The 27,695-nt window shown below is 49.1% G+C and overlaps 1 protein-coding gene across 2 annotated transcripts in view; it reads right to left on the bottom strand.

Annotated features, from left to right (window-relative positions):
- Nucleotides 1–17,918, bottom strand: part of XKR6 (XK related 6) — a 168,894-nt gene extending 150,976 nt beyond the window's left edge. Inside the window, exon 1 of one of the 2 annotated variants that reach the window (XR_010720149.1) lies at nt 17,188–17,279. Coding sequence is in view for 1 of the 2 variants with exons in the window: in XM_066180116.1 (XP_066036213.1) it covers nt 17,188–17,918 (731 nt within the window). In the remaining variant the exon portion in view is untranslated. Of the gene's footprint in view, nt 1–17,187 lie in introns of both variants that reach the window. The other variant, XM_066180116.1, reaches the window with a different exon arrangement.
- Nucleotides 17,919–27,695: the final 9,777 nt, after the last annotated feature.

Genomic DNA, 27,695 nt, shown 5'->3' with positions numbered 1-27,695 from the left:
CCGGGATGGTGAACTTTCATGGTCATTCCCTGCTCCTGTGAGGAAGCTTTTCTGAAATCCAGTTCCACCACTTTCAGAAAAACCAGCCTTGGTTTGCCAGGCCTTTAAGTTGCATTTCTATTATGAATCTTGGCTTTTATTAAAAAGCCAAAGGTACCCAAGCTCCAAAAACCTGAAACTTACTGAGGTAACCCCAGCAGATGATGCTTGAAGGGCAGGGAGTGTCAGCCTCGGACAGATATCCCATTTCATAGGTGATCCAAGAAAATTGACATGGATCAAAGGAAACTCTGAAGCCTGAACTACCTGACAAGAGGATGTGGACAGTTGGGGGTCGGTCTCTTCTCCCACATAACAAGTGACAGGATAAGAGGAATGGCCTCAAGTTGTGCCAGGGGAGGTTTAGACTGGAAATTAGGAACGATTTTGTCACCAAAAGAGTGGTCAAGCTTTGGAAGGGACTGCCCAGGACAGCAGGAGTCACTATCCCTGGTGCTACTTAAAAGCTGTGGGGATGTGGCACTTGGGGACATGGCTCAGTGGTGGCCTTGGCAGTGCTGGAGGAATGGTTGGACTTGATGATCTTGGAGGGCTTCTCCAAGCTTAGCAATTCTCTGATCCTGTGGTTAACAAAATGTTGGAGTTCCTGAGTTTCTGCCACTCAGTTCCATAAATGCAGTGAGCAGGCCTACCCTGGACATGCTCAGGTTTTAAATGACCACAGCAACTCAAGGCATTGATGGCACAGAACCCCCGGGTCTGGGGACAAGAAAGAATCCAAATAAAACACTTCAACCAACTTCAACAGTACTGAAGAAAACACCTTCCAAGCTGGGGAAGGGTCTGGAGCACTAGTCGGATGAGGAATGGCTGAGGGAGCTGGGAAAGGGGCTCAGCCTGGAGAAAAGGAGGCTCAGGGGAGACCCTGAGGCTCTGCACAGCTCCCTGACAGGAGGGGACAGCCGGGGGAGGTCAGGCTCTGCTCCCAGGGAACAGGGACAGGATGAGAGCAAATAGCCTCAAGTTACACCAGGGAAGGTTCAGGCTGGACATCAGGAAGAATTTCTTCCCTGAAAGGATGGTCAGGCATGGAAGGGGCTGCCCAGGGCGGTTTGGAGTCCCCATCCCTGGAGATGTCCAAGGAATGACTGGATGTGGCACTCAGTGCTTTGGCCTGGGTGACAAGGTCGGAATCGGTCACAGGTTGGACTCAATGGTCTTGGAGGTCTTTTCCAACCTTAAAAATTCTATAATTCAAGAATTCTCTGAAAAGTTGAATACAATCCCACAGAAGGAAAAAGGTGAAGAGCAGAAAACAGATGAGAGGCTATGCCAAGGGAGGACAGGACACACCTCATCTCAGAGCTCTTGACAGGTATCAGAGCACCCCACCTGCCTCACAAACAAGAACACAAACTTGCCCTCAGAGTTAACACAGATTTAGTGTCCTACTGAAAGGTTTCCTCTTGGAAAAAGGACTGGAAGAGAAGTAAGTATATTTAAAGGAGTCTGATCCATAAAAATTTCCAGTTTTATGATGAATTTCCAGTGAAATTGTTCCTAAGAATGCAGACTCGTATTTTGAGTGACTAACAGATGTTTTCACGGCGGATTTAGAACAGATAAAATACAAATGCACTGCTAATGGCAGCCTAAGGAAGCTCAGTCCTCAGTTAATTCAAACTACCAATTAATCCCATATCCAGTGGAAAGTGGGAGCAAGGCAAGGACCCTTTTGCTGACCATAAGGAGCAGTGCTAGGCAGAATATCCACTCTAAATATCATGGAATGGCTTGGGTTGGAATGGAACTTAAAGATCATAAATATGTGCATTTTCATGCTTAACTAGGGCTGTGGTCTTTTATGAGCCTCACAGCAGCACACAGGTACCCACCATCAGATCTCAAGCAGACACAGTTCCCCTATCCCAGCCTGGCTCCTCCAGCAGTCAGGATCCTTAAACAGCTTTCTGCCTCAGTGAGACCCAGATTCCATGTGGGAATCCACTCTAAATAATGATTTTTTCAAATAGTATATCCTCACTCATCAATTCCTACATTAAATTCCTCCCCAGAACTATTCCAAAATAAATATTCCAGATTAAAAGTGTGATTTTCTCACCGTTTCTCCCCAAAACCAGTTTCAGGATGGCAAAAGCAATTCATTCAAAGTAAATGGAGGAGGTGTGAACCTCCCAGTGCCTCAAACACCTTTGTTAGGAGTGCTGCTTCACAAATAAATCCCCTAATCCCCTGAAAAAAAAGGGGGAAATAATCCAGTCCCAGGCAAAGAAGTTGGCAAAGCCACCAGAAATTCAACTTGACCCCTGAATTCAAACTCCCCGCTGCAGTTACGCAGCTCCCAATAACTGTATGAAATTGGAAAAATTGTCATTTTTTCCTCTCAGAACACACTTAAATATCAACAAGAAAAATTCCTTCCCAGGAATGTCAAAGAGACGGTTCCCAGTGAAAGGAGCAGCAGGAAATTACAGAGAGATCGGTGTGTTCACACAGAAAATTCAGTGGTTCATTGCAGGCAGAGCTTGATCACAACCAAAAGAAAAATAATGAGAGCCTTTAACGAAGCTCTAATTGTGCAACAAGCCATACCAGGGAGAAACAGGAAAACCCCAAATGTTTTGATAAATGGGATTATGAAACTCCAGAGCAGTAAAACAAAGACTAAGAATACAAATGGTAATAAAGCATCATTAAAGGTGCTGCTTTGAAACATTGCCGAAGCACAGGTAAATGTCAGGTTACCCAGGCAGAGTTTTAGTACTCAAAAGCAATGTTTAATCTGATTTCTTGCTCTCCTGAATTTCTGGATGGAAGATATTCCCGTTACTTAGGGATAATTTTTATTCTCCTATGAGGATACGTGCATTTTTTCAGCCCCTTCTGAGACATGGGGCACTATCAGAAAGGACCAAGGACTAAGACCAACCCTACAGGGGTCATTTGTCCCTTGTGTTCACTGCCTGACAAACAGATTTCAAACTGGGCTTTGCATCCCCATCAGAAAAGCCACACCAATTTTAGAGCAAGCTGAGGAAATGCTGGAGAATATCCGAATTTAGGGATGCCAAGATTTTCCCACAATAAAACCAGGGCAGATCAACCATAATTTTTTGCAAAATTATAAATGACACCTGAAGTCCTGGCTGGCTTCACCTACTGAGGAATGATTAAGCTGCAAATCTACAATTACTTCTAATCTTAAATAACTGATAGGATTTGAACTCCCAACATACAGTAGCTCGGATGTGATATTACTGGGAGCTTTTTGAAGGCAATCAATAACTATTAAAGCTGGATCCCATCAGCTACCACCAGGTATTAGCCACTTTCTCAATATTTCAAGGATTCAGTTATTCTTAGCTACAGTTAAAGTAGTAAAATGAAGTGGTCTCATACTGACACTGCGATAAATACGAGATTAAATATAGAACAAATTTATTACTCCCCGAAGTCCTACTGAGTGTCCTGATTTTTTTTTTTTCTTTTTCTTTTTCTTTTTTTTTTTTTCTGTATCCACAACAATCTGGTTTGCTTTGATGTTTTATTATCCCAGATCTAAAGCTCACGATTTGAAAAGCAAAGCCGGCTCTGGTTCAAAGAACCCCAACCCCGGCCACGCCGGGGGAAGGGAACAAACTCCAAAGGGAAGGAAGGTGCGGATGGCGGAGCCAGCCCTGTCACAGCCGTCATGCCCCACTTAAGAGCAAGTGGCACTCACAGGCGAGTGATTTGTGACACTGAGCGGGTGTGACACGGCGCAGCACCCCTGGAGTGCCTTGGGCTGTCGGAGGATCGTGCCTGCAGGAGACGACTTTTCCTAATACCCCGCGCGCTTTGAAGAGAGAGGAATAATCAACCCCTTTTTAAAGCACTGGTTTGAAGGGCTCCGAGCAGTTTTAAAGGCAAGCAGTTAATTACTTGGCTGGCTTTATAAATAAATTAACCCACGAATTAGAGTTGGGATGGGGCTGGGTGACGAGGGGTGACCCTAGAAGTGCACGTTTTTGGCTCGTTGCATGTCCTGATCTCCCAAGGATGATCCCAGTGTAATCCCAGCAGGTCCTCCCTGAAAAGCAAAGCACTCAGGAAACTGCAGGAGCAATGAACCACATCCTCCTCCACCAGCAGGATAAGTCCACAAGGACATGAGTGTTTGGGTCTCAGTTAAATTCCCTGGAAGTGTTTGAGGCCAGGCTGGACGGGGCTTGGAGCAACCTGGGACAGTGGAAGATGTCCCTGCCCATGGCAGGGGACTGGAACTGGATGAGCTTTAAGGTCCCTTCCAACCTGAAGCACTCTATCATTCCATGATTTATGACATTTCTTGGCATTTCTCTGCTCTACTCACCTGGGATTCACCCCTAAGCATCAATTCCAAAGTGGCTCACTGAATATAACTCTCCCAAAGATGACAATGACAATCTAATCCAAGGCAGGGATGTGGCCTCCACTACAGGTGCACTCACAGGAGTCATAAAATAAACTTAGTTCCAAACAGGTAAATCTGATGGCCATGTCCAAAAGCTAGAAGTGGATTTTGCTGGAGACACTGACAGGCTGGATACACCTTTACCAGGTCAGAAAAACAAGTCCAAACTCTGATAAGAAAATAAAAATTGACCTTCAGTAATGGGAACATTTTCTTTCTGATGTGTTGCATCCTTCTGGGCTCCTTCTTTTGTCTACTAGGCAAGGATGCCGTTGCCTTCAAGGCTCAACCAGCACAGGATCATTCCTGGACCTACCAGCCCTCACCTCAAGAAGCACCACCAGAACCGTTCCCAGCTGGCATCCTGGAGGCAGCCACCCTCTCCCAAAAGCCAAGAAAGCTTAATGTGACAGAACCAGCTGTGCTATGCCAGCCCATCTCAGGGTCAGACGGCAAATCCTGCCACTTCCAAGCTCCCAAGAGGAGATGTGGCCAGTGAGGATGAGTTCCTGGCAAGTGAGATGAAGAGGGCTCTATCCTTGATCAGTGCACATGGTTGGACTTTGAGACGGAACCACAAAAGGGGAAAAGCATCCCTGCCCACGGCAAGGGGTTGGAACGAGATGATCTTTGAGGTCCCTTCCAGCCCAAACCATCCCTGAAGGGCTCCAGTATCATCCCAGAGCGAGCTGCATCGCATTTGGGGCTGGAGCCTTTCCCGGCGTCAGTGGCACGATGCATTTACGTCAGCGTGTGACAACGGGCCCGGAGTGACAAGGACTAAGGTAAGATTAAGCATTCAGGAGCAAAGCGTGTCCTTCACTAAAACAAGGGCGCCGAAGCCTTATCGCGCTGCCTTTCAGCACAGCCACGTGCCCAGGCACAGCCTCAACCTCCAGCTCTGGCCCCGGCTCGGACGCACCTGACTTGGCAAGGCACTGCTGCAGCTATTCCCAAGGAAACCCATTCCTTCCCAGCCCAGCCATGGGAAGGATGTAACAAATTCCCATAACAAACGCTGGGAAATAAAGCCCCGAGACGACCTCCCACTGCATCACCGACGTGTCAGCGTCACAGACTCCGTGTGGTGACTTCACACCCCAATGTGAACGCCTTCCCTGCATTTGGGAGTCTTCCACAAGGGAAGAACTGATGGATTTCTGCAACCGGCGGTGCAGCGTGTCAGTGCACACTGTTTCATATTATTTCCATTTCTAATTAATATTCATAAATGAGCCACAATACTGCGCCTTCCATCAGCCGTCATAGACAACCCACGCTAGATGAAAGGACAACTACACGAGATAAGCAGTTTATTGGATCAAAAGTCCCCTTTAGACGAGGAGACAGCTACTGCAACAAGCTTCCAACTGATAGCATCCCATCACATGGAGGGAATATCAGCAAATCTCCCTCTTTAAACCCTGAGATTCAGAACACGGAATGCACAACGCAATTATTATGTTAATTTAACTGCATTCTGCTGCCTGCTCGAGGCTTGAGCTGGAGGGAGGAACTTCGGTTTGAAGAGCTGCCACTGAAAATGGCTACTTCAAAAAAAACTCAATTGACACCAAATTATACCATCAGCTTTTGAGTTTAATCTCCTGTTGCCCCTGTTGTCAGCACCCTGCCTCACCTGGCTGGTTTTGGGCAAAGACTCTGCCCTTCAGCTTTTGCCTTTACCAACCATCTATAACTTGCTCCAGTACGAGCCTGAAGGAGCTTCACCTGTCCTTCTCCCTAAACTCAGTTTAGGGGGCAGAAAACGAGGATCTCATCTGCTTGCACAGAACGTGGCCTGGGAATAACAGCTGTTATTGCCCACCACCCCTGTACGGACAAGAAATTAATCAAAAAGACACCTGACATTCACATCAAGCCCATGCAGGATGACAGAAAACACTGGGACTGTAACATCACATTCCCCCCTGTCCACTGATGGGAAACAAGTATTTCCCAGCTTTAACCTGAAAGACAGTAGGGTTAGATGGGATATTGGGGAAAAAGTCTTCCCTGTGAGGGTGGGGAGGTCCTGGCACAGGTTGCCCAGAGAAGCTGTGGCTGCCCATGGATCCCTGGAAGTGTCCAAGGCCAGGTTGGACAGGGCCTGAAGCAACCTGGGATAGAAGAAGGTGTCCCTGCCTATGGAAAGGGGTGGAACTGGATGATCCTTGGAGTCCCTTTGAACCCAAACCACCCCAGAATTCCATGATTAAAAGGAGCAGAGGAAGGTGCATTGCCCACCGCTCTCCAGAGCTGTTCTGCTCCTCATCCATGAGCGACCCAAATAGTCTGCCCCAGAAAAAGCATATTTACACCCATTGCCAGAGAGGGAAAGTATAAATATTTCCAAAGCTTTATGAAGGCTGGTACTTACAGTCATGCTTTGAAAGGGAAAGAATAAAGCAAAATATTCAATTAGAAAAAATTACTATAATTGCAGGTTCTATTTTATCCCTCCATTAAAGCAATAAAGTGCCTCAAAATATTGCTGAGCTGGGATACAGAGCTTAGTGCTACTTAACATATTAATACACATCCAGGGGGGTTAATTTAATTTAGATCTGCATGAGGGTCTTCTCTCCTCCCTGGCCCCTATGGTCTCCCCCTACATTTCTAGCTAGATATCCATGCATGCTTCTCCCCCATTCCCAGGGATGGACATGCAGTGCTGAGGATGGACATAAATTCTGACATGTGCCACACACCTCTGGAGCCAGAGGACATCAAGCACATCCATGAACAGCTCCACACATACACAGCTTAAACCATGTTTGTCTGCCCCTCAAAGCTCTGATGTCTGAGTATTTGATTTTCTGCCGGACGAAAACGTCCAATTCCTGCTCTATGAACATCAAACAAAATCCTCTTGGAAATGTAAAATCATCCCATTTTGCTCTAATAGCACATAAATCCCACGGGAAAGGATTTGCTCTTGAAAGTCACTGAGCAAGGAACTGCTGAGGCTGAGGAAGGGGCTCTTCCTCCCAGCCTTGGCTCTCTCCATGCATTCTCCACACCACAGTGCCATGAGCTGCAGTTTTCCGAATATAACCCCGCTCTTCCCTGCGACAGAAGATAAGTGAATCTTATTTTAGGGAGCCCTTCATCCTTTTAATTAAACAAATTAATATCACTTCTCCATATCTCATAGCCTCCATTATCTTTTGTGAACTCCTACAATTCTGTTGTAAAGATATATTGAAAAAGCGCTAATTGAGATAATCTCTGGAATTCAAGAGTTGCTGTATTTTTAGCCATGTTTTAAAACTATTTTCCCTTTGTTTCTGGAATGCCTCCCATCCTTCCTCCCATGCCAGACTGTTTACATTATTTAAATGCCTTCTGCTTATACCACTCTTTACAATTTTTGCTTCAACAACATCGGCCTCCGTTGCTCTTTTTTCCCTCACTTAGACATAACTGGGATGAATTCCAATCCCAAACCCAAAACCACTCCTGGTGCTTTACTGCTGTCTTCTGTGTTTGGTAGATCAGGCAACGTATTTCTGCCATCCTGTCATCCAGGGCTGTCTGTGTGGGGGATCCAAGTATGAGGAGTTAAACTGATCTTTTTCTACAAGAGAAAATGGTGATTTCCCCAGAGACTGGAACTCTTCAAACTCACAGGGATACGTGACATGTTCCTGCTTTAGGAGATGATCCTGAGCCACCTCACTGAAAGGATGGGGGAGCTCATCTCTCCTGGATTTTTTTTGGAGAGTTGTGGTCTCCAGCGCCCATCACAGAAGCAAAATTTGATGCTGCTCTCTGCCCCTCCAGAAAACCCCACAGAACCCCATGAGTTGAGGAAGGTTCTGGCAGCTGGACATGATCCTCCCTCACTCAGGTTTGGGTTTTTCCCACAGGTTTAATTAGCAAAGTGATAAAGGCAGCTCCAGCTGCCAGAGCCTTTTGCATCACAGCTCCTGAGGAGTTTTTAATAAGAGTTCTGCCAAAATGGTGGGGGTTGTATGGGCAACTTCTCCCACATCAAGCAGACATGGGAAGGTAGAAAAGGCGATGTAGCTCAGCAGCTGACAGGAGTTTTCCAGCATGAGCTGAGACCTCTGCAGTGTCCATTTAAACCTGTTCACAACAGGCTTGGTTTTTCTAGTGCCCATTCCCTGACCATTTACAGGGCACTGAGGTAGCACTCAGGAGAGATTCCTGTCTTAATCCTATTTCCAGTGGGGTTTTGGGACAGGGAGAAGATGCCTATTCCCTCAGCCCATCCTGTACAAAGGGGGCTACTTAAGGAGGGTGTATGAAAAAAAAAGGAAGAGTGACTTTACATGGACAAGTGGGAATGGTTTAAAACCAAAAGAGGAGAGATTTAGGTGAGATATGGGGAAGAAATTCTTTCCTGTATGGGTTGGGAGACCCTGGCACAGGCGGCCCAGAGAAGCTGTGGCTGCCCCTGGATCCCTGGAAGTGTCCAAGGCCAAGCTGGACGGGACTTGGAGCAGTCTGGGATAGGAGAAGGTGTCCCTGCCAATGGAAACGGGTGGAACTGGATGGTCTTTAAGGTCCCACCCAAACAGTTCTATGACATGATTCTATTCCATTATAACACAGGGATATTTGGGATGCCAAAATCCTGCTGCAGGTAAACCAAATCAGAACTGAGTAGAGGAAGAGGAGGTCATGATAAAGGCTCTGGGCTTGAACACAGAAGGTTTCAACAAAGCTGCCAATTCTGCAAAAGATCTTCTGTGCACCTGAAGTCACTTAAGGACAGACTGTGAATATTTCAGAGGTGAACCTGAGATCTCACAGACTTCCAAAAAAAGGAGACGTGAGGAGCAGCACAGTCTTCAGGTCCCGTTATAGTTTTGGGGACACATTTGAGATGGCCTTTTGCTCCACTTTTTTTGTCTCTTGGCCAAGATTTGATTTTGTTCCTGGTTCAAGATATGGAAGTAAGGAAAAAAACACCCATCTATACTGAAATAACCGAAGTCCATTGTTGCTGGTAGGGACACAAAAGAATGAGGCAGGCAGCAAGAAGGTCAGCAGGAAAGTTTTATATTTAATTTTTTTACTTTATCTTATATACAATTTTTTTAGAAGGCACAAGATTGGCTACATAGGTTGCCACTTCTTTGACCTCATTGGTGAAGACCACCATTAGTCACTTTTCTCCTCCCAGAAGAGAAATACGTAAACAAAAAGATAAATTCTAAAAATATACATTGTTTTCTTGAAGCTGCGTGAGAACAAAATGCAAACTCTGAAAAGCAGGCAAAGTTGGGGCGACAGTCCATCAGTGACATTTGTTCAGGGATAGACAAATAGCAACTCCTGAGACTCCTCCTCAGCACTGTAACTGTGGTTCCTCTGCTACAGCATTCCCACGTAACCAAACACAGGCTGAAACTGGAATACAAGGTGGTAGGAAATGTAAATCCCAAGTGGAGAGAGTGATAAAAAAATACAAAACTAAAAATCTATCCATAGAGAGATGCAAAGGGCTGCTCCTGGGACACAGCTAAATGCTCAGTCCCACAATCCAGAAGATTTTCAGAGCATCCTTGACACTGCAGCCCAAAGGACAGGGGATATGCCTGATGTCCTGCCCTGCAAAGACCAAGCAATTCTGCTCCACAGGGTTAAAAATACAAGGTGTTCCTCCCTCCATCAGACTGCTGCTAGGCTGGAGGATTTTCTAAAGATCCTCCTCCCCTGGAAAGCTCTTTCCCCATTTTCTTGGGATCCTGTTTGGAAAAGCATCTCAGTGCCCTAAAGCATCACAGTAGGCTTGGCCATCATTCTGAATCCCAGCACATCAGAAGAAGGTGGGTCAATGAAGTGACAATATTTGGCACATGTTCTTTGCTTATGCCTTTAATTACAATTTAATTTTCTCTCTAGCAAAGCCTCACTCTGACTCACAATTCCTCCTGCCTAAAAGCTTCCAGGTGTTAAAACACTGCCTTGTACTACTGCTGATTTTCACTACAGTCAGGTGCTAAAAATCAAGTCAGGATTCAAGGGAAATAAAGCAAAATGAGTAAAGAGTGAAGTTGTGTGAGGGATCCAGACTTCTCCACAGGCTCTTTGTTCCCCAAGGAAGATTACATGTTTGACATCCCATTTCTGCTCCTTGCAGTCTCAAGGCAGAGCAAGCAGCTCTCCTCCAAAGAGATGCTTTATCACCATCAGTTCTTCCTCCATCCTTTTCATTAAAAGAAATGCTCCCTGAATAACCTACATTTGTTCGGAGAGGAGAACCACTGCAAGGAATAAAGCTGGCTCAGTGCAGCTGAAAGCAAAATGGAAGTGTCTGGAAAGGTGGAAAATACAGAGCCTGGAATTTTAACACACAAAAAATGGTGAGCCATCTTTCTTCCTTCCCTTGGCACCCTGCCTCCTCTCCACCAGGAAAGGCACTGTCAGGCTGCCACTGGAATTAGAGATAAAGCCATAGGCAGAGTGGGAAAAAACTAGACAGCTGTTTTTCCTGGAGTTCAGCTTGAACAGCTGAAAAGGCATGTTGTGGTCCTTGACACAATGGGTGGAAGCATTTAGGAAAGCAGCCTGCAACCCAGCTTCAAAGCAGTTGGGTTCCCTTCCAGATTTTGGACTCCTGGAGATGTTGTCCCCAAAACACCTCACAATGGCGTCTTCACCTTGAAAGCCATGGAAATTTTATGCTGGTTTCACTAAGAACTAATTCAGGTCACCCAAGCAGTTCTGCTTCCATTTCCTCCTCCCCAAAAACCAGGGCAGGGAGGTGACGAGCTGCTGTCACTGCCCAGCCACAGGGCACCACGCAGCTCTTCCTCAACAGCATCCAAGAGCAAACCAAACTCCAGTCTCTCCTCCAAATCCCACTCCCCTCCTGCCCAAGCCGTGCTGTCTGCAGAAACACTGGGTCACATGGGAAGGGGAGATCCCAGCAGGTCAGGGCAGGATATTATTTCTCCTGAGGAAAGGTCTGGAGAAATCTCTGCCCTCACAAGGCTGGCCCAGCAGATCCAACATCTGTGGTTGGACCCCCTCTAGTGGGAACCACTCAACAAGACACGGAGCATCACCACCACCTGCCACCCCTGGAGACCCCTCCCAAGGGATAAAGCCCTTTTCCCATCGTTATTAGGATTTTTATTGTTATTTCCACTCTCTCACAACCCACGTGCTCTGTAGATGTTGTTGGACCTCTACACCCACAGCCCAGCACTTCCTTGTGGAGACCCTGCAGAAATGGGGGTGGAATGGGTAAGTTTTTTGGAAGGGAGGACAACCTCGCTGGAAAAAAATATAAAAAGTTATACCCCAGACCTGATTTTGTAGGGAGAACATATTTATCATCTATCCCGGAATGTCTTCCCTCTGCCAACTTGTCAAAAGCTGACAAAACTCCATACTATAAAAGCAAGCTGTTAAAACTTGGCTAAAAGGAAAAAACTCAGCTGCCAGACAAGCTAACCAGAAAAAGCTGAAAAAAATATTCCAAGGTGCCAGAGAAGGCAGTAAATTTACAGAAAGGCTCTACAGAGCTGAACATCCCAAACCAAGACAAGGAAGCAGCATCAGGTCAGCAGCTTCTGGTTCATCTGCTGTTTGAGAAGCAGATGGCTCCCGCTTTGAGGGATTTGGGCAGAGAACTTCAGAGTTGTAGCTGCCTGTACTTCTAAACTATCCAAAATAATGTGTCTCTAACTCACAAAGTTCATCCCAGACAAAGTATTTTAGGAGAGCATGAACCCACTCAACACAAAGTCATTAAATGCCACATATTCCATTTAAACCCATTGATTCATCCTTCCACCTCCGAAAGATGAACAGCTCACAGATTTGGTCTTTCCACTAATAAAAAACATGCCAACTCCCTGCCTAAATGTTAGGAATTTCTCACCATGTATGTACACGAGACAATTTTTTATGTCACAACAGTGACAAGGGTTGTTTTGGTTTGCTGGGGTTTCTTGTAGAGAATGTTTTTCTCCTAAATCTGTAATCCAATCTGTTTTAATAACAAACCCCATAAATAGAGCACACTGATGTCCCAAAACTAACCATCACTGGTAGTTTAACAGACACAGAGAGATTTCCAGCTGGTCAGCATTCATTTGAGCTCAGCTCCACATCCAGTTAATCCAATGGAATCCAATAATGTTTGCTTTAATAGCACGGCGCAACACAAGGGATCGGACTTGCCACTCTAAACCCCCTGTTCCAGGGCAGCATCCATGACCCAGTAACCCACTTCCAGCAGAGGTTAAGGAAAGGTACACCAGACAGGGAAGTTCACTCCTGTCATTTATACAACCTGTGCAACTGCTCAAGACAGCAAAACTTCTACTTCTCCTGAATTTACATGGCTGAACAGCTCTGGCAAAAGCAACAGCCCTCTCTTCATCCTGTTTCCAGTAAAAACACAGCAACCCTCCTCAAGAAACAGCCCTTGGCAGCTTGCACTGCCAGCACCTCTATAATGAGCATAACATGGCCCAAATGGCATTCGTCACTTTTTGGATAGTCTGGATGAATTGTTCAAGTCCTCAAGACAATCTAAGATTTGAGAGGAAAGGTGAATATTTTAGGTTTATGAAGGTGAAAACCCCAGGAGCTGAGCTTTATTGGTGGGAATGGCATTGGAGATCAGACTGCTGGCATCCATTTGAGATCAGACTACTTCCAGCAAGAATTCAAAACATATACATCTATACACACACACGTATGTTTTTACTATTTTTCCAACAGCCACTATAGACAGACAGTATTAACACATCCTTCAGATCCCAGCTGAACTAAAAAAACCCACAAAAGCCCCAGGAATATCACTATGCCCCCCTCAGTACTTGCACTGCCCCCTCAGCCCTCCTGCCTGGTCACGATCCACCCCCTGAATACGGCACAAACAACAAAGCCTCCATCCAGACTGCTCCAAAACAAGCTCCTTCTCCCACAATCCTGACAAAATGAAGAGACAGCCTTGCTAAAATAAGATCCCGATGTATATTTATATTTCTGCCATAAAATGCTATTTATTCACCATCTTATTGGCGAGTCTTCCCAGTATTTACGAGAAGAAGCCTCCACAGGAATTGTGTCATCCCTCAAAAATCCAAACGCAGATTTTACCTAACGTATTCAGGATGAGAATTCTCTGTACTACTCCAACCTGTCCCCCCCTCCAATTCTCCACGATTTCACTCCCAGCTGCTGAGCAACACCCACGACATCCCCTACGTAAGGTACGATCCCGCTTACGCTCCGTGCAGTGGCAGCGCGGATCCGTGATCCCACAGGAAACCAGGCTCGGAGCATTACGCACTGAACTTATGCTGTCTGAGGTTTTCCTCCTCCATCCCCGTGTCTAAACTTCTCCCCAGCACGCAGTGACTGCGCTGCAGGCAAAGGCAGCCAAACCAGTGAGTTCCAGTGTAAGTCCCATGACCGCATCTGAGATTAATTTTAATGGTGTTGGCAACAGCTGTAGTGGGAATGCAAAAAGAGACACCCTCGTGGAGGCTGCTCCACAGATCCCAGAAAGTTAATTCTGGCTCTAGTCAGATATTGGGAGTCGGCTCCATGCTGTCCAGGGTGCCTTAAAGAGCGAGAGCTGGGCACTGGTGGGATTAGAGATCAACAGGAGAGAAAGCTCCCTGATTTCACCTAACGTGATCCGGGCTGCAGCACTCCTTGTCAGATCCCTTTAGCATTCCCAGCCCTGCACAATCACAGAAGCAAGTGTTTCTCCTCTGCATTAGCATAGCAGGGAAAAGTCTGGGTTAACCTGAGCATTGTTTCTTCCTATTACACAAAAATCAGCCCCCCACACGCACCCCCTCTGTCCCTGCCGGCATCACTTCAGCATCCCCCTCCCCATGCGCTCACTCGAGCATGCCATGGCATGGGGTGTTTGTGCACAGCTAAAACACAATCATTTCTTCCGCCTGACTCCAAGAAAGGAAAAATCCAACTTGCCAGAGGAGCATCTGCATTAAGAACTGCTTTTGCTGATGGGATCAGCACTTGGGAGTACCAGGGGAAGCCGCAGAAAGGGTCGCGGACCAATTCATCATCCTTGCACGCACCACCCGCAGACATCCCCTTCCCGCCACCCCCCAGCCCAAATCCCGGCTGTAAAAAAAACATAAAAATAGAATAAACCCCCAAGCAGAAGTTGAGAACAAATGTGCTTTGAACGATGAACAAATGACATTGAAGATGCAGAAGAAATATGTATTTGCTGTTGCAATGCATGATTCCATGGGCTTATTTCCTACGTACACATCTCACGCACCCTTCCCACGCAGATCCCCTCCCCTCCACCCCCGCGGCTTCTTCAAAAAAATTGGGTAAATAAAAATCTTTGATCCCTAAGGATTATTTTAAAAGCTACAAACACCAAATGACCCCCTTCTGGAGCCTCTTCCCTACAGCCTGACCATCCATGGGGTGGAGGGGGTGCAGCCACCACCCCGTGACACAACCCAGAGTTGTCCCTCTACCCCCACCCCAAATCTCACAGCCCTTCCACGTTACCAACCCGCGCCCCAGCTCAGAGGATGCTGGGCCGGGCCACGCCGGGTTTTTACAGCTGTCCTTAGACCACCTCTTTCCGTAAGCCCGACATCTCTGTGGCAGTGTTTGCATCCACAGGCTTTCATCCTGGAGAATCCCTCCCTGCCTCCTCCCACCTCTCTTTTTGGGGAGGATAACGTAATTTCCAGCTCGCACTGGAGGATGCTTTTTTATTCCTGCCGAGCCCGAGGTCACTTCCCAGACCCATCCTCCGGCCAGTGTCTCCTCCACCCCAGGACCTCTCCCTCTGGCAGGGAACAGTCCCTTATCGCTGACCTTCAGGCTCACGCCGGCAGCCCCACCGCCGCCGTCCCCACCGAGGTTTCTCCTTTCTCCAAAGCCACAGCCGAGGCATCACGCTGCGCTTTTCCACTCCCACCACCCGCTCCTTCGGTTCAGGGAGAGTCAGCGAGCCAGCAGCTCCCGCTCCACTGGCTGGGGAGAGGCTCTTGGGGATGGATGAGATCCTCACCCCTCATCCCTACCGGATCTGTGCCCGGGAGGACATCGACCCTCTGGAACCGGCACGTCCTGGTGCTTGGCAGCCACGGGTCCACCCCCCTGCAGACCCTCTCTAGAGCAGCCCCTGCATTCCATGGGGTCTTTTCCTGGCTGCCCCCTGGCTCCAGGAGGGGGCTGGTGGGGTGGGGTGGGTCCCCCGTCCCCGTCCCCCCCCCGGCCACAGCAACTCCCACTGCAGCGCAGCCATTGCCAGGGTCACCCCCAGCCCCAGGCCTGTCCTGAAGAGAAGAGCTGTTCCATGACCCCCTTCCCCATCCTGTACCATGTCTGTGCAGCATCATCTCATTCCCACGGAGCTAGAATCCCTTCCATCCCACACCACGGGGGGCACAGAACTGTGTCCCCTCCAAGCTTTGAGGTGACAGCAGCCCTATTCCCCTCTCCCCAGCCCCACACACTCACTTGGGGTGGGCATGTCTGCTCCCTTTGGGGCTCTTCTCACTAAAGAAGGGGTCACCCCAAATCTCCACGTGGGGAGCACCATCTCATGTCCTGCGTGTACCAACCAACCCCACTCCTCCCACCTCAGCCCCACAGACATATTTTTAGGGAACTTCTCTTCCCCTCAAATGTCCCCTTGATACCTCCTCCACCGTGGGGAGCACTGGCAAGGGTCCACCTCAGACCGTGAGGTGACAGTGACCTCCATGCTTCCCACCTCAGCCCCCCAGGCTCATTTGGTGGGAATCGCTCCTCCCCTTGTGTCTCTCCTCACTCAAAGTTGGAGTAACCCCCAAATCTCCCCTCCTTCTCCACATGGGGAGCACTGCACTGACCACCACCGCCTCAGAACACGAAGAGACACCAAACCATGTCCATCTCAGACCACAAGCTGACAACAACCCACATCTGCCCCACCTCAGCCAGGGACAGTGACCCATGTCCACCTCAAATCATGAGGTGACACTGACTCCCACTGGTCCCACCTCAGCCAGGGGACAGTGATCCACTTCAAGCCATGAGATGGCACTGCCCCACGTCGACCCCAAACCACGAGGTAACAGCAGTGACCATCTGGTCCACCTTGGCTAGGGGACAGTGACCCACCTCAGCCCATCGAGGTGACACTGACCCCCCCATCTGCCCCACCTTGTCCAGGGGACACCGACCCACATCAAACCACGAGATGACACTGAATCACCTCAAACCAGGAGGTGACACTGACCCACGTCTACCTTGAACCAGGAGGTGGACACTGACCCATGTCCACCTTGGACCACAAGGTGACACTGGCCCACGTCCACCTTGGACCACGAGCTGAGAGCTCCCCACCTCATCCAGGGGACAGTGACCCATTTTAAACCAGAGGGTGACACTGACCCATGCCCATCTTTGGACCACGAGCTGACAGCCACCCACATCCGCCTCAAACCAGGCGCCGACAACCACCGACACCAGCCCCTCCTCGGCCAGCGCACACCGACCCACCTTGGACCACGAGGTGACACTGTCCTCGTCCATCTCAAACCAGGAGGTGACACTGTCCCCGTCCATGTCAAACCAGGAGGTGACAGTGCCCCACATCCCCCCTGGATCAGGGGCCGACGCCGCCCCACGTCCCCCTCGCACCGGGGATCGCAGCCGCCGCTCCCGCCCCTCCGCGGCCGCGGTCCCCGACCCAGCGCGCCGCCCGCCCCGCCGGGGGCACGGCGGAGTCCCCGGCCGCCCCTTACCTCCAGACCTGCCCCATCTGCAGCAGGTGGATGACGGACTGCCAGACCCAGACGGAGATCCTGCAGAGGCGCTGCGCCCCGGGGGTGGCGGTGCCGCCGGCTCCTCCTACCCCGCCGGCGGGTCCCCCACGCCGGCCCGCGGTCCCCCCCATCATGGGCGGCCCGCGGCTGCTGAGCCCCTGCACGGCGCCCAGCCCGCCGCCCGTGTAGTCCTGCACGAACCAGCGGAAACTCAGGATCTGCACCAGCACCGAGGGCAGCAGCACGAAGGCCAGGGTGAGGCCGCACCACACGTAGTCCCGCCGGCCGTAGTGGTGCAGCGCCAGCCACAGGTCCGTGCCCACATCCCCCAGCAGCACCAGCAGCGCCAGCACGATCCACAGGCAGTCCAGCCACGGCCGCTCGGCCGCCTCGCCGCCCTCCGGCGGCCCTTCGGCGGCGGCGGCGGGGGGGCGCGGGGCCAGCGGCTCGGCGGCGGCGGTGGCGGCGGCCCGCCCGAAGAGGTTCCGCAGGCAGGCGCTCCGGCAGCCCCAGTAGCAAGACGACGTGTTGCAGCAGTGGCAGATGTGCAAGGAGCTGCTTGCGCCCGGCTCCTCCGCCACCTCGGCCGCCGCTGCCCCGACGCCGCCGCCCGTGGCCGCCGCCGCCTCGTCCAGGTTGTGCAGCTGGGCGAAGCCGCTGCCGCCGCCGCCGCCGCCGCCGCCGCCGCCGCCATCCGACTTGGCCGCCATCTTGCTGCCGCCGCCGCCGCGTCCCCGGCCCGTTCGCCGGGCGCTCGCTCGCTCTGCCCCCCGGTGCCCGCTCCCCCCGCCCGCCGCTTCCGGGGGCGGCGCTTCCGCGGCGCGCGGGACGGGCCGGGGCCGCCTGGCGGCGACAGCGACCGGCGGCGGGAGCGCGGCGGGGCCGGGAGGGAGCGGAGCCGTCCGCACGCCGGGCCGCGGGTACGGACACCGGCCGCCGCGGCGGGAGGCTCCGTGCCCCGTCCGACCTGGGGTGAGGCCTGGAGAGGGGCCGGCTGAGGGGGGAACCTCAGCGCGATCTGCAACTTCCTCGTGAGGGGAAGAGGAGGAGCGGGCGCTGGGCTCTGCCCTGGGCTGACCCGGGACAGGAGCCTCAGGAATGGCCGGGAGTTGTGTCAGGGGAAGGTTAGGTGGATACAGAGGGTGACTGGGCACTGGAAGAGCTCCTCAGGGAATGGTTACAGCACCCAACCCGACAGAGCTCAAGCAGCACTTGGACAGCGCTCTCAGGCGCTGGGTGGGATGGTTGGGGATGCTCCTGTGTTGGGCCAGGAGTTGGACTGGATGATCCTTGTGGGTTCCTTCCAACTCGGCTTATTCTGTGAATCTGTGGACAACTTCTGTCCTCACAGATCTCAACACTCTCACAGGGTAGAAATTCTTCCTAAAATCCCATCTAGCCTTGCCCTCTTTCAGCTTAAAACCATTCCCCCTTGTCCTGTTACTCTATGCCCTTGTCCACCATTGTCCTTCTCCAGCTTTCTTGGAGCTCCCTTATAGAATCACAGAATTAGTTTGGAAAAGACCTCTGACATCACTGAGTCCAGCTGTTAACCCATGGACATGATCACGCCTAAATTGAATCCTTAAGTTCTACATCTACACATGTTTTGAAAACCTCCAGGGATGAGGGTCCCACCATCAGATTGCCTTGAGCAGCCTGTTCCATTTCCTGACCACTCTGTCCGTGAAGAATGTTTTCCCAAATATCCAGTCTAAACCTACCCTGGTGCAACCTGAGATCATTTCACAGAATCACAAAATCATTTAGGTTGGAAGGCACACCTGAAACCATTGAGTCCAACTATGACCAAACACCACCCTGTCAACCACAGCAGAGAGCTGAGTGCCATGTCCAGTCATTCCTTGAACACCTCCTGGGATGGTGACTCCATGACCTCATGGTCAGCGTGTTCCAATGTTCTTTCTGTAAAGCAATTCCTCCTAATGTCCAACCTGAACCTCCTCTCCAACCATGTAAGGCCTAGGCTCTAAGATCTCCCTAGGGTTCTCTTCTCCAGGCTGAATAACCCCAGTTCTTTCAGCCTTTCCTCATAGGAGAGGTGTTCCATCTCTTTTGTCATTTTGAAATCACAAAATCTACACTGAATCATAGAATATTCTGGTTTGGAAGGGACACACAAGTCCGTTCCCTGACCTTGCACGGCACACCCCAACTATTGCATCTTGTGCCTGAGAGCATTGTCCAAGTGCTCCTGGAGCTCTGGCAGCCTTGGGGCCATGCCCATTCCCTGGGGAGCCTGTTCAGTGCCCATGGGAGAAGAACCTTTCCCTGATACCCAGCCTAAATCTTCCTGACACAGCTCCAGCTGTTCCCTGGATCCTGTCCCTGTCACTGGGAGCAGAGATCAGGGCTGCTTCTCTGGAGGAACTGCAGCCCCCAGTGAGGTCTGACCTCCATCTCCTCCAGCTGAATAAACCCAGTGACATAATTTGCCCCTCATGTCGCCCCTAAGACCCTTCACCCTCTTCGTGCCTCTCCTCTGGACACAAAAAGTTCCATTGTGTTTCTTCCCGCAAAGCCCAAGTGCTGACACCACCATTCCCCAGACCAGCCTCGGATGAACCCCACTGTGCTGACCCCATCCTGCTCCCAAATCAGCTCTCCAGCCCAGTGTCAACTGCCCCTGTCCCTGTCACCTGCTCAGCCTCAAATCCCAGGATCACCCCTCAGTCCATCCTCAGCCAGGCTGCTTTCCACCTTTTCACACCCAGCAGCTCCCAGGTCCCTGGCAGATCCAGGACCTCCTCTGGGTTTCTTTTTGCCTTTTCCCTTCCCGTGATTGTGTTGGGGAAGGGGGAGCTCCTGTCCCACCCCATCCCACAGATCCCTCTCCTGTACTCAGAGCACACGGAGCTGTTGCATCCCCACCCCTGGAAATGATCAAAGCGAGGTTGGATGGAACTTGGAACAACCTGGGATAGTAGAAGGTGCCCCTGCCCATGGCAGTCGGTGGCACTGGATGAGTTTTAAGGTCTCTTCCAAGCCAAACCTTTCTGAGGTTCATTCTCCATTGGTAGCAGCTCTCTCAAAGCACACCTTGGCACACCAACCTCACACCTTTGTTACCTTCTCAAATCATCACCTTGGTGTCTTCCTGTCCTTCTCCTAACACAGGAATTCTTCATCCCCTCCTCTCCTCTTTGTCATTCCCTTACCCACTTTTGGGGATGCTGCTTTTCCCACCCTGTACTTAGAGAGTCAGGCATACTCTCCAAGGGCTCAGCTCTGTGCTGGAGAAACCTCTGGCAGGCTGAGGAAGCAGCTCCTAGCTCTGTTTTTGGGATCTGCCTGGAGCTGAGCTGCACCCCAGGCAGCTCTTTCACCAGAGGACCCACTGGCAGTCTGGGAAAGCCAAATTCCAGATCCTTTCCCCCCAGTTCCATGTTACACATCTGTTCATTCATCATATCCATCTTTTCTGAGCTGTCTTGTGCTGTCCTCTGTAGGTTACAATCTCTCCTCTTTTCCATGTGGGTTTTTTTCCCCACCGTTCAATAAGAAGACTCCTTCCAGATGCTCCTTCTCCAGTGGCTGCTTGTGCCTCTTTCTATGGGACTTTGAATCCTATCCTTTCCTCTTTTTTTTTTTTTTTTTTTTTTCTTCCCCTTTAAACTGTGTCAAAATATCAGGGATGAGAATGTCAGGACTCCAGAACTGGTTGAAAATGTTGCTGCTTTGCAGAGTCTAAATTTCAATGTGGAGAAAAAAGCAACAGCCCCAAGAAAGTAGAGAAATGCAGATAAAGGGCAGATAAAATGCTTTTGCAGGGAGGAAAAAATAATTTAATCTTGAAGAAAAAATGGGAGGACTCTCATATATTAAACAAGGTTTCTGGGAACGTTGTTTTTGGTGTTTCTGGGTGGTGTCAAAAGAACTGAAAAGTTTTGTGAAGTCTGAAAAAATGCTGCTGGTTTTGAAATGGTTGGATATTCCTATAGTAGAGAAACAGAAGGAAAGGAGCAGAAAGCAAAGCTTTGGACATAATCCACGTGGATGCACCTGATGCACACCTGGATGTGGGCAAATTTCACTTGGAGTGAAACTCTGGCACAAAGTTCTCCAAGGGGAGAAAGCTGGTATTATTTATACTATCATGTAGTGGGATCAAACACAACAGGATCCCACAGATCCCCATCATAATGGATTCAAATGTTGAATATATTCCCTTATTTTCTACCAACTTCAGCTATGACAAGAATAGGGAAATAAATAAGATCAAAACCAGCCCTCGACCAAAATTATTTCATGTGCATAAGACATGTGTGTGTGTATATATATATAAAATCAACTCCCTCTCCTGATGGATACTTTCAAACCTAAATATGGATGTTAATTCTCACAGCAGTAAGAAATAAGGACTCTGGGACCCATATTTTTGGGTGAGAAGCACCCAGATTAAGCTTCGACTTCTGATTTGCAGTACAAGGAGATATAAATGGAAGCATCCCTCATCCCTTCAAACTTTTCTGTGCAGCAGATTTTGCTACATATGATCAAAAAAGATATAAAAATCCCCAGAAACCCGAAACAACAGAGAAGTAAACAAACTATTTGGTGTTATTACTTATATAGGAGTGTAGGTGTACCAATAAGGGGGCAGACGAGTCATCTGTTTTGATACAAAACCAACCCAAACTTGTTTGATGAGACATTCGGGTGGGAGAAGGCAGCAGTTGAGGATTTCAGCGTTGGCACGTGGGGTGAGAGAAGCAGCTGCTTGGGCAAGGGATGACACAATGACAACACCCTGCTGGCACTGCCCCCGAACTCCTCGGTGCAGTTGTGGCCACCTGTGCTTGGGGAAGAGTGAATTCCAGCTGCAGGGAAGAGGTAGGTGTTTATCAGAGCTCAGGACAATCTGTCTTTTCTCTCGCGGACTGAAAGAATTTGGCTTGTTCGGTTTAGCTAAAAAATGAGGCTGGAGAAGGAATGTGTTTTCCTGCCTATAAATACATCCTGGAAAATAAATGTGAGCGGAGGGAAAGGCGTTGGGACACTGAAGGGCAACGGTGGAAAAGTAAATGAGTAGGAACTGGCCATGAATATTTTTAGCTTGGAAATCGGAAGATCTTTCCAGTAGGAGTATGGGAGACTGAAATTTAAAAAAAAAAAAAAAAAAAAAAAAAAAAAGTAACTCATTTAACACATAACTTCCTGATTTTATCAAGGAAAAGGCATGCCAGTGTGGAGGGACAAACAGCTGGGCTGGGAGCCCTTTAAAGGTCTTCCATCCCAGATCATCTCTCCTTGGAAAGATCCTGTCCATTTTGATGCACGGTATGCTACGTTCCTTCCTGCACCAGGGGATGAGTCATGGCTACATGACTCCGTGGGTGGCCAGAAGTGATATCTCCACCACTTACATCTTAATTCCTGATTATCCCATGATGTTCTCCAGCTCCTGCTCCCTCACTTAGCGCACAGCAGAGATGTACCCATGTCCCAATCTCCCCACAACCCCCTAATTTCCCTGTTTCCCATAGCTGCTGCTGTGGGGTCGCTTTGGCCAAGGAGGTGGGGTGATGCTTTGCCCCTTCAGTCCACAAGAGCTCCTGTTCCCCTGTAGTCCTGGCCCTCACAGCCAGAAGTCATTACTCAGAGCCTGTTTCTTTTATTAGCCAACACTCTGTATTTTTAGGGATTTTTTGGAAGTTGTGAGTGTCAATCACACCCATGTTGAGATCTCTCAAGTCATATTTTTGAGAGGAGAAAGCTTTTCTCGGCACTCAGCAGCATCCCACGCTTCCATCACGCTGGAGGCGCTTGTGTCCGGAGGTCTGGGTAAACTCTGGGTGACCCCAAGATCTGCAAGTATTTATAAAACATGTTTAGCCAGGGTTTTTCCCTCACAGCACTCGGAGCTGATTTGTCTGTGCCTTGCATTTTGTGTTCCTGCTGTTCTCCAGGAGCATCAGGGAGGCACTGGGAAGGGGTGACATGTTTGGTGCTCCAACAGCACCCCAGCATGGGATCACAACCTCTTTGTGCTGCTTGGTTAAAGGCTTTTTTCATGCTGATCAATACCCTAATTGAGCTGTGTGGTCTTCCATCTTCCAGGCATTTATTCAGATCAGGGGAACAAACACTAAATATAGAGAAGTATGTAAGCTAGAATCAGAGTTGTGTAAATCTGGAACTATCTCATTTGAATAACTGGGGGATGGATCCAGCTGAGTGTTTGGTGTACATGGAGTACAGATAATTACAGTTAATGGGGATTTACTTTAAGCAAAGTAGGTCAGAAAAAAATGACATCTTATTGTGTCATTACTTTCCATCAATTACTTCCATGTTGTTTGCTCAGTTCCCAAGTCAAACGAGTGTGGGCTGACAACCTCGCAAGCTCAACTTGGTATTGTCTCTAAAAATCAAACTGCATTATTTCTGCCTCATGCATCATCACTAACAATAAAGCATCCACTGCTGGAATATAGCAGGTGGCTTTGTTATTCATGCATGAGGCAGAAAAAGCTCCAGCTTCCGTTGCCACGACGTTCATGTCTCCGCAGGATCAAAAGTTGGATGTGTTGGTAAACTTCACAGTTATTGTGTGAGCTTGACTTAAAAGACTCACTTTAGGGCAGTCCTTCTGTTGATTAACTTTGTTAATTTCTATTAACCTCTTTGAATGTTACGTGTATATAGCAGGGGAGGATCAACAGGTTGCTGTTTTTGCTGCCACTTGTCTTCCTCTGGCAGCGCTGTCATAGAATTGTGGAATCATGGAATGGTTTGGGTTGGAAGTGATTTCTTAAAGCTCATTCTGTTCCAGCACCCTGCCATGGGCAGGGACACCTCCCACTGTCCCAGGTTGCTCTAAGCCTCATCCAACCTGGTCTTGGACACTTCCAGGGATCCAGGGGCAGCCACAGCTTCTCTGGGTAACCTGTGCCCCTTTACCCTCATCTTAAAAAACTCACTTCTTTTATCTAATCTAAACTGATTGTATCGAATCTAAACTGATTCTTCTTCAGTCTAAAACCATCGAGCCTTGCCCCTTTTGTCCCCATCTGTCTTATAGGCCCCCTTCAAGTACTAAAAGGCTGCAATAAGTTCTCCTTGGATCCTTCTCTTCTCCAGGTGAACACCCCCAGCTCTCCCAGCCTGGCCCCAGAGCAGAGGGACTCCAGCCCTTGCAATATCTCTGTGGTCTCCTCTTCAGCAGCTCCATGTCCTTCTGCTGTTGGAGCCCAGGGCTGGAGGCAGCTCTGCAAGTGGGGTCTCACCTGAGTAGGGCAGAATCCCCCCCTTCCCTGCTGCCCACACTGGGGATCAGCCCAAGGCATGGGGAGTTTCTGGGATGTGAGAGCACAGGGCTGGGGCATGTCCCGCTCTCACCCACCCCTTTGTGACACTAGCCTCTCTAGGAAAGGTGCAGAAGGTCCCAAATGTTCCCTATTGAAAAGCCAATTCACAGCCATCCTAAGAATTGCCTCTCAGACAGCGTGAGGAGTGTTTGGTGGACCTTTCCAATTCCATCCCTCCTCTTTTAAATGAGGGCTTCAGTTTTGAATTTTCATTTTAGCAATGCAATTGACTGGTAAGTGATATCAGTGACTGCCAATCACAGTGTTAGTCCTTACTGATCATAAAATCATGGAATCACTGAATGTTTTGGGTAGGAAGGGCCCTTAAACACCATCTTTATCTATTCCCTGCCGTGGGTTGGGAATCTCCCACTGGACCAGGTTGTTCAGAGCCTCATCCAGCCTGGACTTTAAACAAGTGAATGTGGTTTGTTCTCACAGCTGGAACAGGTGCTTCACTTCCAGTCCCTTACAAGTCCCTGAAACATGTTCAGGTCCTCAAGTGTTACATGATAAAACCTGGATACCAATTCCCCATTAAATATGAAATTATGTGAATCCCAAACTTGTGTCTATTGGACAGAAATGTTGCATTTAAATCACTTTACACCTCCTGACAAATTAAAGAATTAGTATGGTATTGAGACACGTGCATTAGCAAACTTCATCGCTCCTGTTATCTAGATCTTACCTGTGATGACAGGGTTTATTCAGCTCTCCTCAGGCTCCCTTTAATCTCCTGAGAGCTGCAGCTGTTTTCATTTATTACTGTGCATCAAAAGGAACCTGTTTGCTCTCTCTGCTTCCCCCAAAATGCCTTTGTGGGACACCATTTCAATGCCATCAGCTGAACCAGTGACCATCAGTGACATTGGATGCTTGGTCCTGGAGCCACCTGGGGAGTGGGGCTGGCCAGAAGAGGGTGAGTCCAAGATTTCCATCCTGCCTGCCTTTTCTGGAAGTATTTACAGCTTTCCCATTAAACCAAACGTGGGATAATCCCCTCAGTCTTGCTTCTCAAAGAGCTGGTTACCCAGTAGGAAGGGGCCACGTGACTTCATCAGCCAAGGAAGGTGGTGAGCAGTGTAGGGAATTCTGTTTCTCCCCTTGGAAAAGCACTAACAGCTCAGGCCTCCAGTTTGATGGACTTGCTCGGTGCTTTTCCAAGCTGGGATTTAGGAAAAGCATCTACACAGCATTTTCCCACTTCCCCCCATGGGATTCCAGTGATTTAATTGGCTCTGAAGGGCAGGGATGTATCTCATAGAGTAGCTGGCTTCTGTTGTCAGTGTGCCACGCTGCTCCTCGGAGCTCAGTGAAAAATAAACTTATCAGGCAATGCTTCCCCTGCCAAGCAGGGTGAAGGTTGGCCCCTGTGCCAATGGGAAGTGTGGTTGACATCCAGTTTTTCTGTTCTTCTGGGTCATTAGAAAAGCCAGTGTGGAGCCATGGACTGTGGGAGGAAGTGGAGCTGGATTTCACACCTTAACTAAGGTAAGGTATATTCTTTGTAAAACTATTCCCCTTCCCACAGTTCCTGATGCTTGTTTTTTTTGGGGGGGTTTTTTTAATAACTGAGAATCATTGAATCACAGAATGGTTTGGGTTGAAAGGGAACTAGAACTTCATCCCCTTCCATGCCCTGCCATGAGCAGGGACACTTCCCACCATCCCAGGTTGCTCCAAACCCATCCAACCTGGCCTTGGACACTTCCAGGGATCCAGGGGCAGCCACAGCTTCTCTGGGAAACCTGTGCCAGGGCCTCACCACCCTCACAGGCAGGAATTCCTTCCCAATATCCATCTATCCCTGCCCTCTGGCAGTGGGAAGCCATTCCCTGTCTTGTGTCCCTCCATCCCTTGTCCCAAGTCCCTCTCCAGCTGTCCTGGAGGCCCTTTAGGCACTGGAAGGGGCTCTGAGCTCTCCCTGGATCCTTCTCTTCTGCAGGTGAACATCCCCAGCTCTCCCAGCCTGGCTCCAGAGCAGGAGGAATCTTCAGAGCATCTCCATAGCATTCTCTTGGACTCAGCCCAACAGGTCCATGTCCTTCTTATGTTGGAGGCCCCAGAGCTGAAAGCAACACCTCAAGTGGGGTCTCATGATGCTGTAAACCTCCCCCAAACCTCTGAAGGAAACAGAGTATTTTCTTGTATTTAATACTGTCACTACAGAAATGTTAATTAAATGCATGACCTTTTCTGTCAAACTAAATTTAGACAGGATGGTGCACAAATCCGAACATACCTGGGTTTTCCCCTGGAAAAAAGTCAAGGAAAAGGTGACTGGTGACTGCAGTTTCTTCCATCTCCCTCTGGCTGAAACATCAGCCCAAGCATTTCCTCTTTCCAATGTGGGCTGCTACACTTTGGTGTCTTTACTTCTTCTCTTCTTGGTCCTTCCTGTAGGCAAAGTACTGCAGAGAAATCACCTTCCCCTGATCCCCTGAGATCTTCTGAGATCCTCTATGGCCCATTTTCCTAAACCTCTGTCCACACCAGGTCTCCTTGGTTTTCTCTCCTTTTTCATCCTGAGGAAAGAATTTCCATTTCCATTTTATTCCTGTTGTTCATGGCATGAACCTTGGAGTTGTCCTGTGTTGGATTTTGATGAACCTTGTGGGTCCCTTCCATCAATGGATGTCCTTTAATTCTGTGTTGGTGAAGCAGCCCTTCTCCCCATGCAGCACATGGGATTTTGATTTTTGTGTCCTTTTGCACTCAGTAAATCTTCTGCCCTTGCCTTGGCTCCACGTCAACCACCATTTGTCCCACTTCGCTCCTGAGTGGGAACATAGAGTCTCAGAACAGTTTGGGTTGGAAGGCACCTTAAAAATCATCTAATTCCAGTCCCCTGCCAGGGATCTTTCCATCCCATGACTTTGTCCTCTCATAGATCAGCTTCTCTTGGGCAGGAACAGGCTCCAGTTTCAGGCAACAACATAGAATTTTTATCTGTTTTGGGGAAAACTATTCACCTGCCTTTGCCACTTGGCATGATGCGTAAGAAGATGGGGCACAAACACTATTTATTCCATAATGAAGCAAAACTCTTTTTTGTAGGATAACAGACTCTTTTTCTTTCTTTCTTTCTTTCTTTCTTCTTTCTTTCTTTCTTTCTTTCTTTCTTTCTTTCTTCTTTCTTCCTTCCTTCCTTCC

This window comes from Chamaea fasciata, unplaced genomic scaffold (genome assembly GCF_029207755.1).
Source record: "Chamaea fasciata isolate MVZ Bird 193981 ecotype frontalis unplaced genomic scaffold, bChaFas1.0.hap1 SCAF_3, whole genome shotgun sequence".
Taxonomy (NCBI): domain Eukaryota; kingdom Metazoa; phylum Chordata; class Aves; order Passeriformes; family Sylviidae; genus Chamaea; species Chamaea fasciata.
The sequence above is the reverse complement of the archived record's forward strand: the minus strand, read 5'-3'. Positions and strand labels throughout refer to the sequence as shown.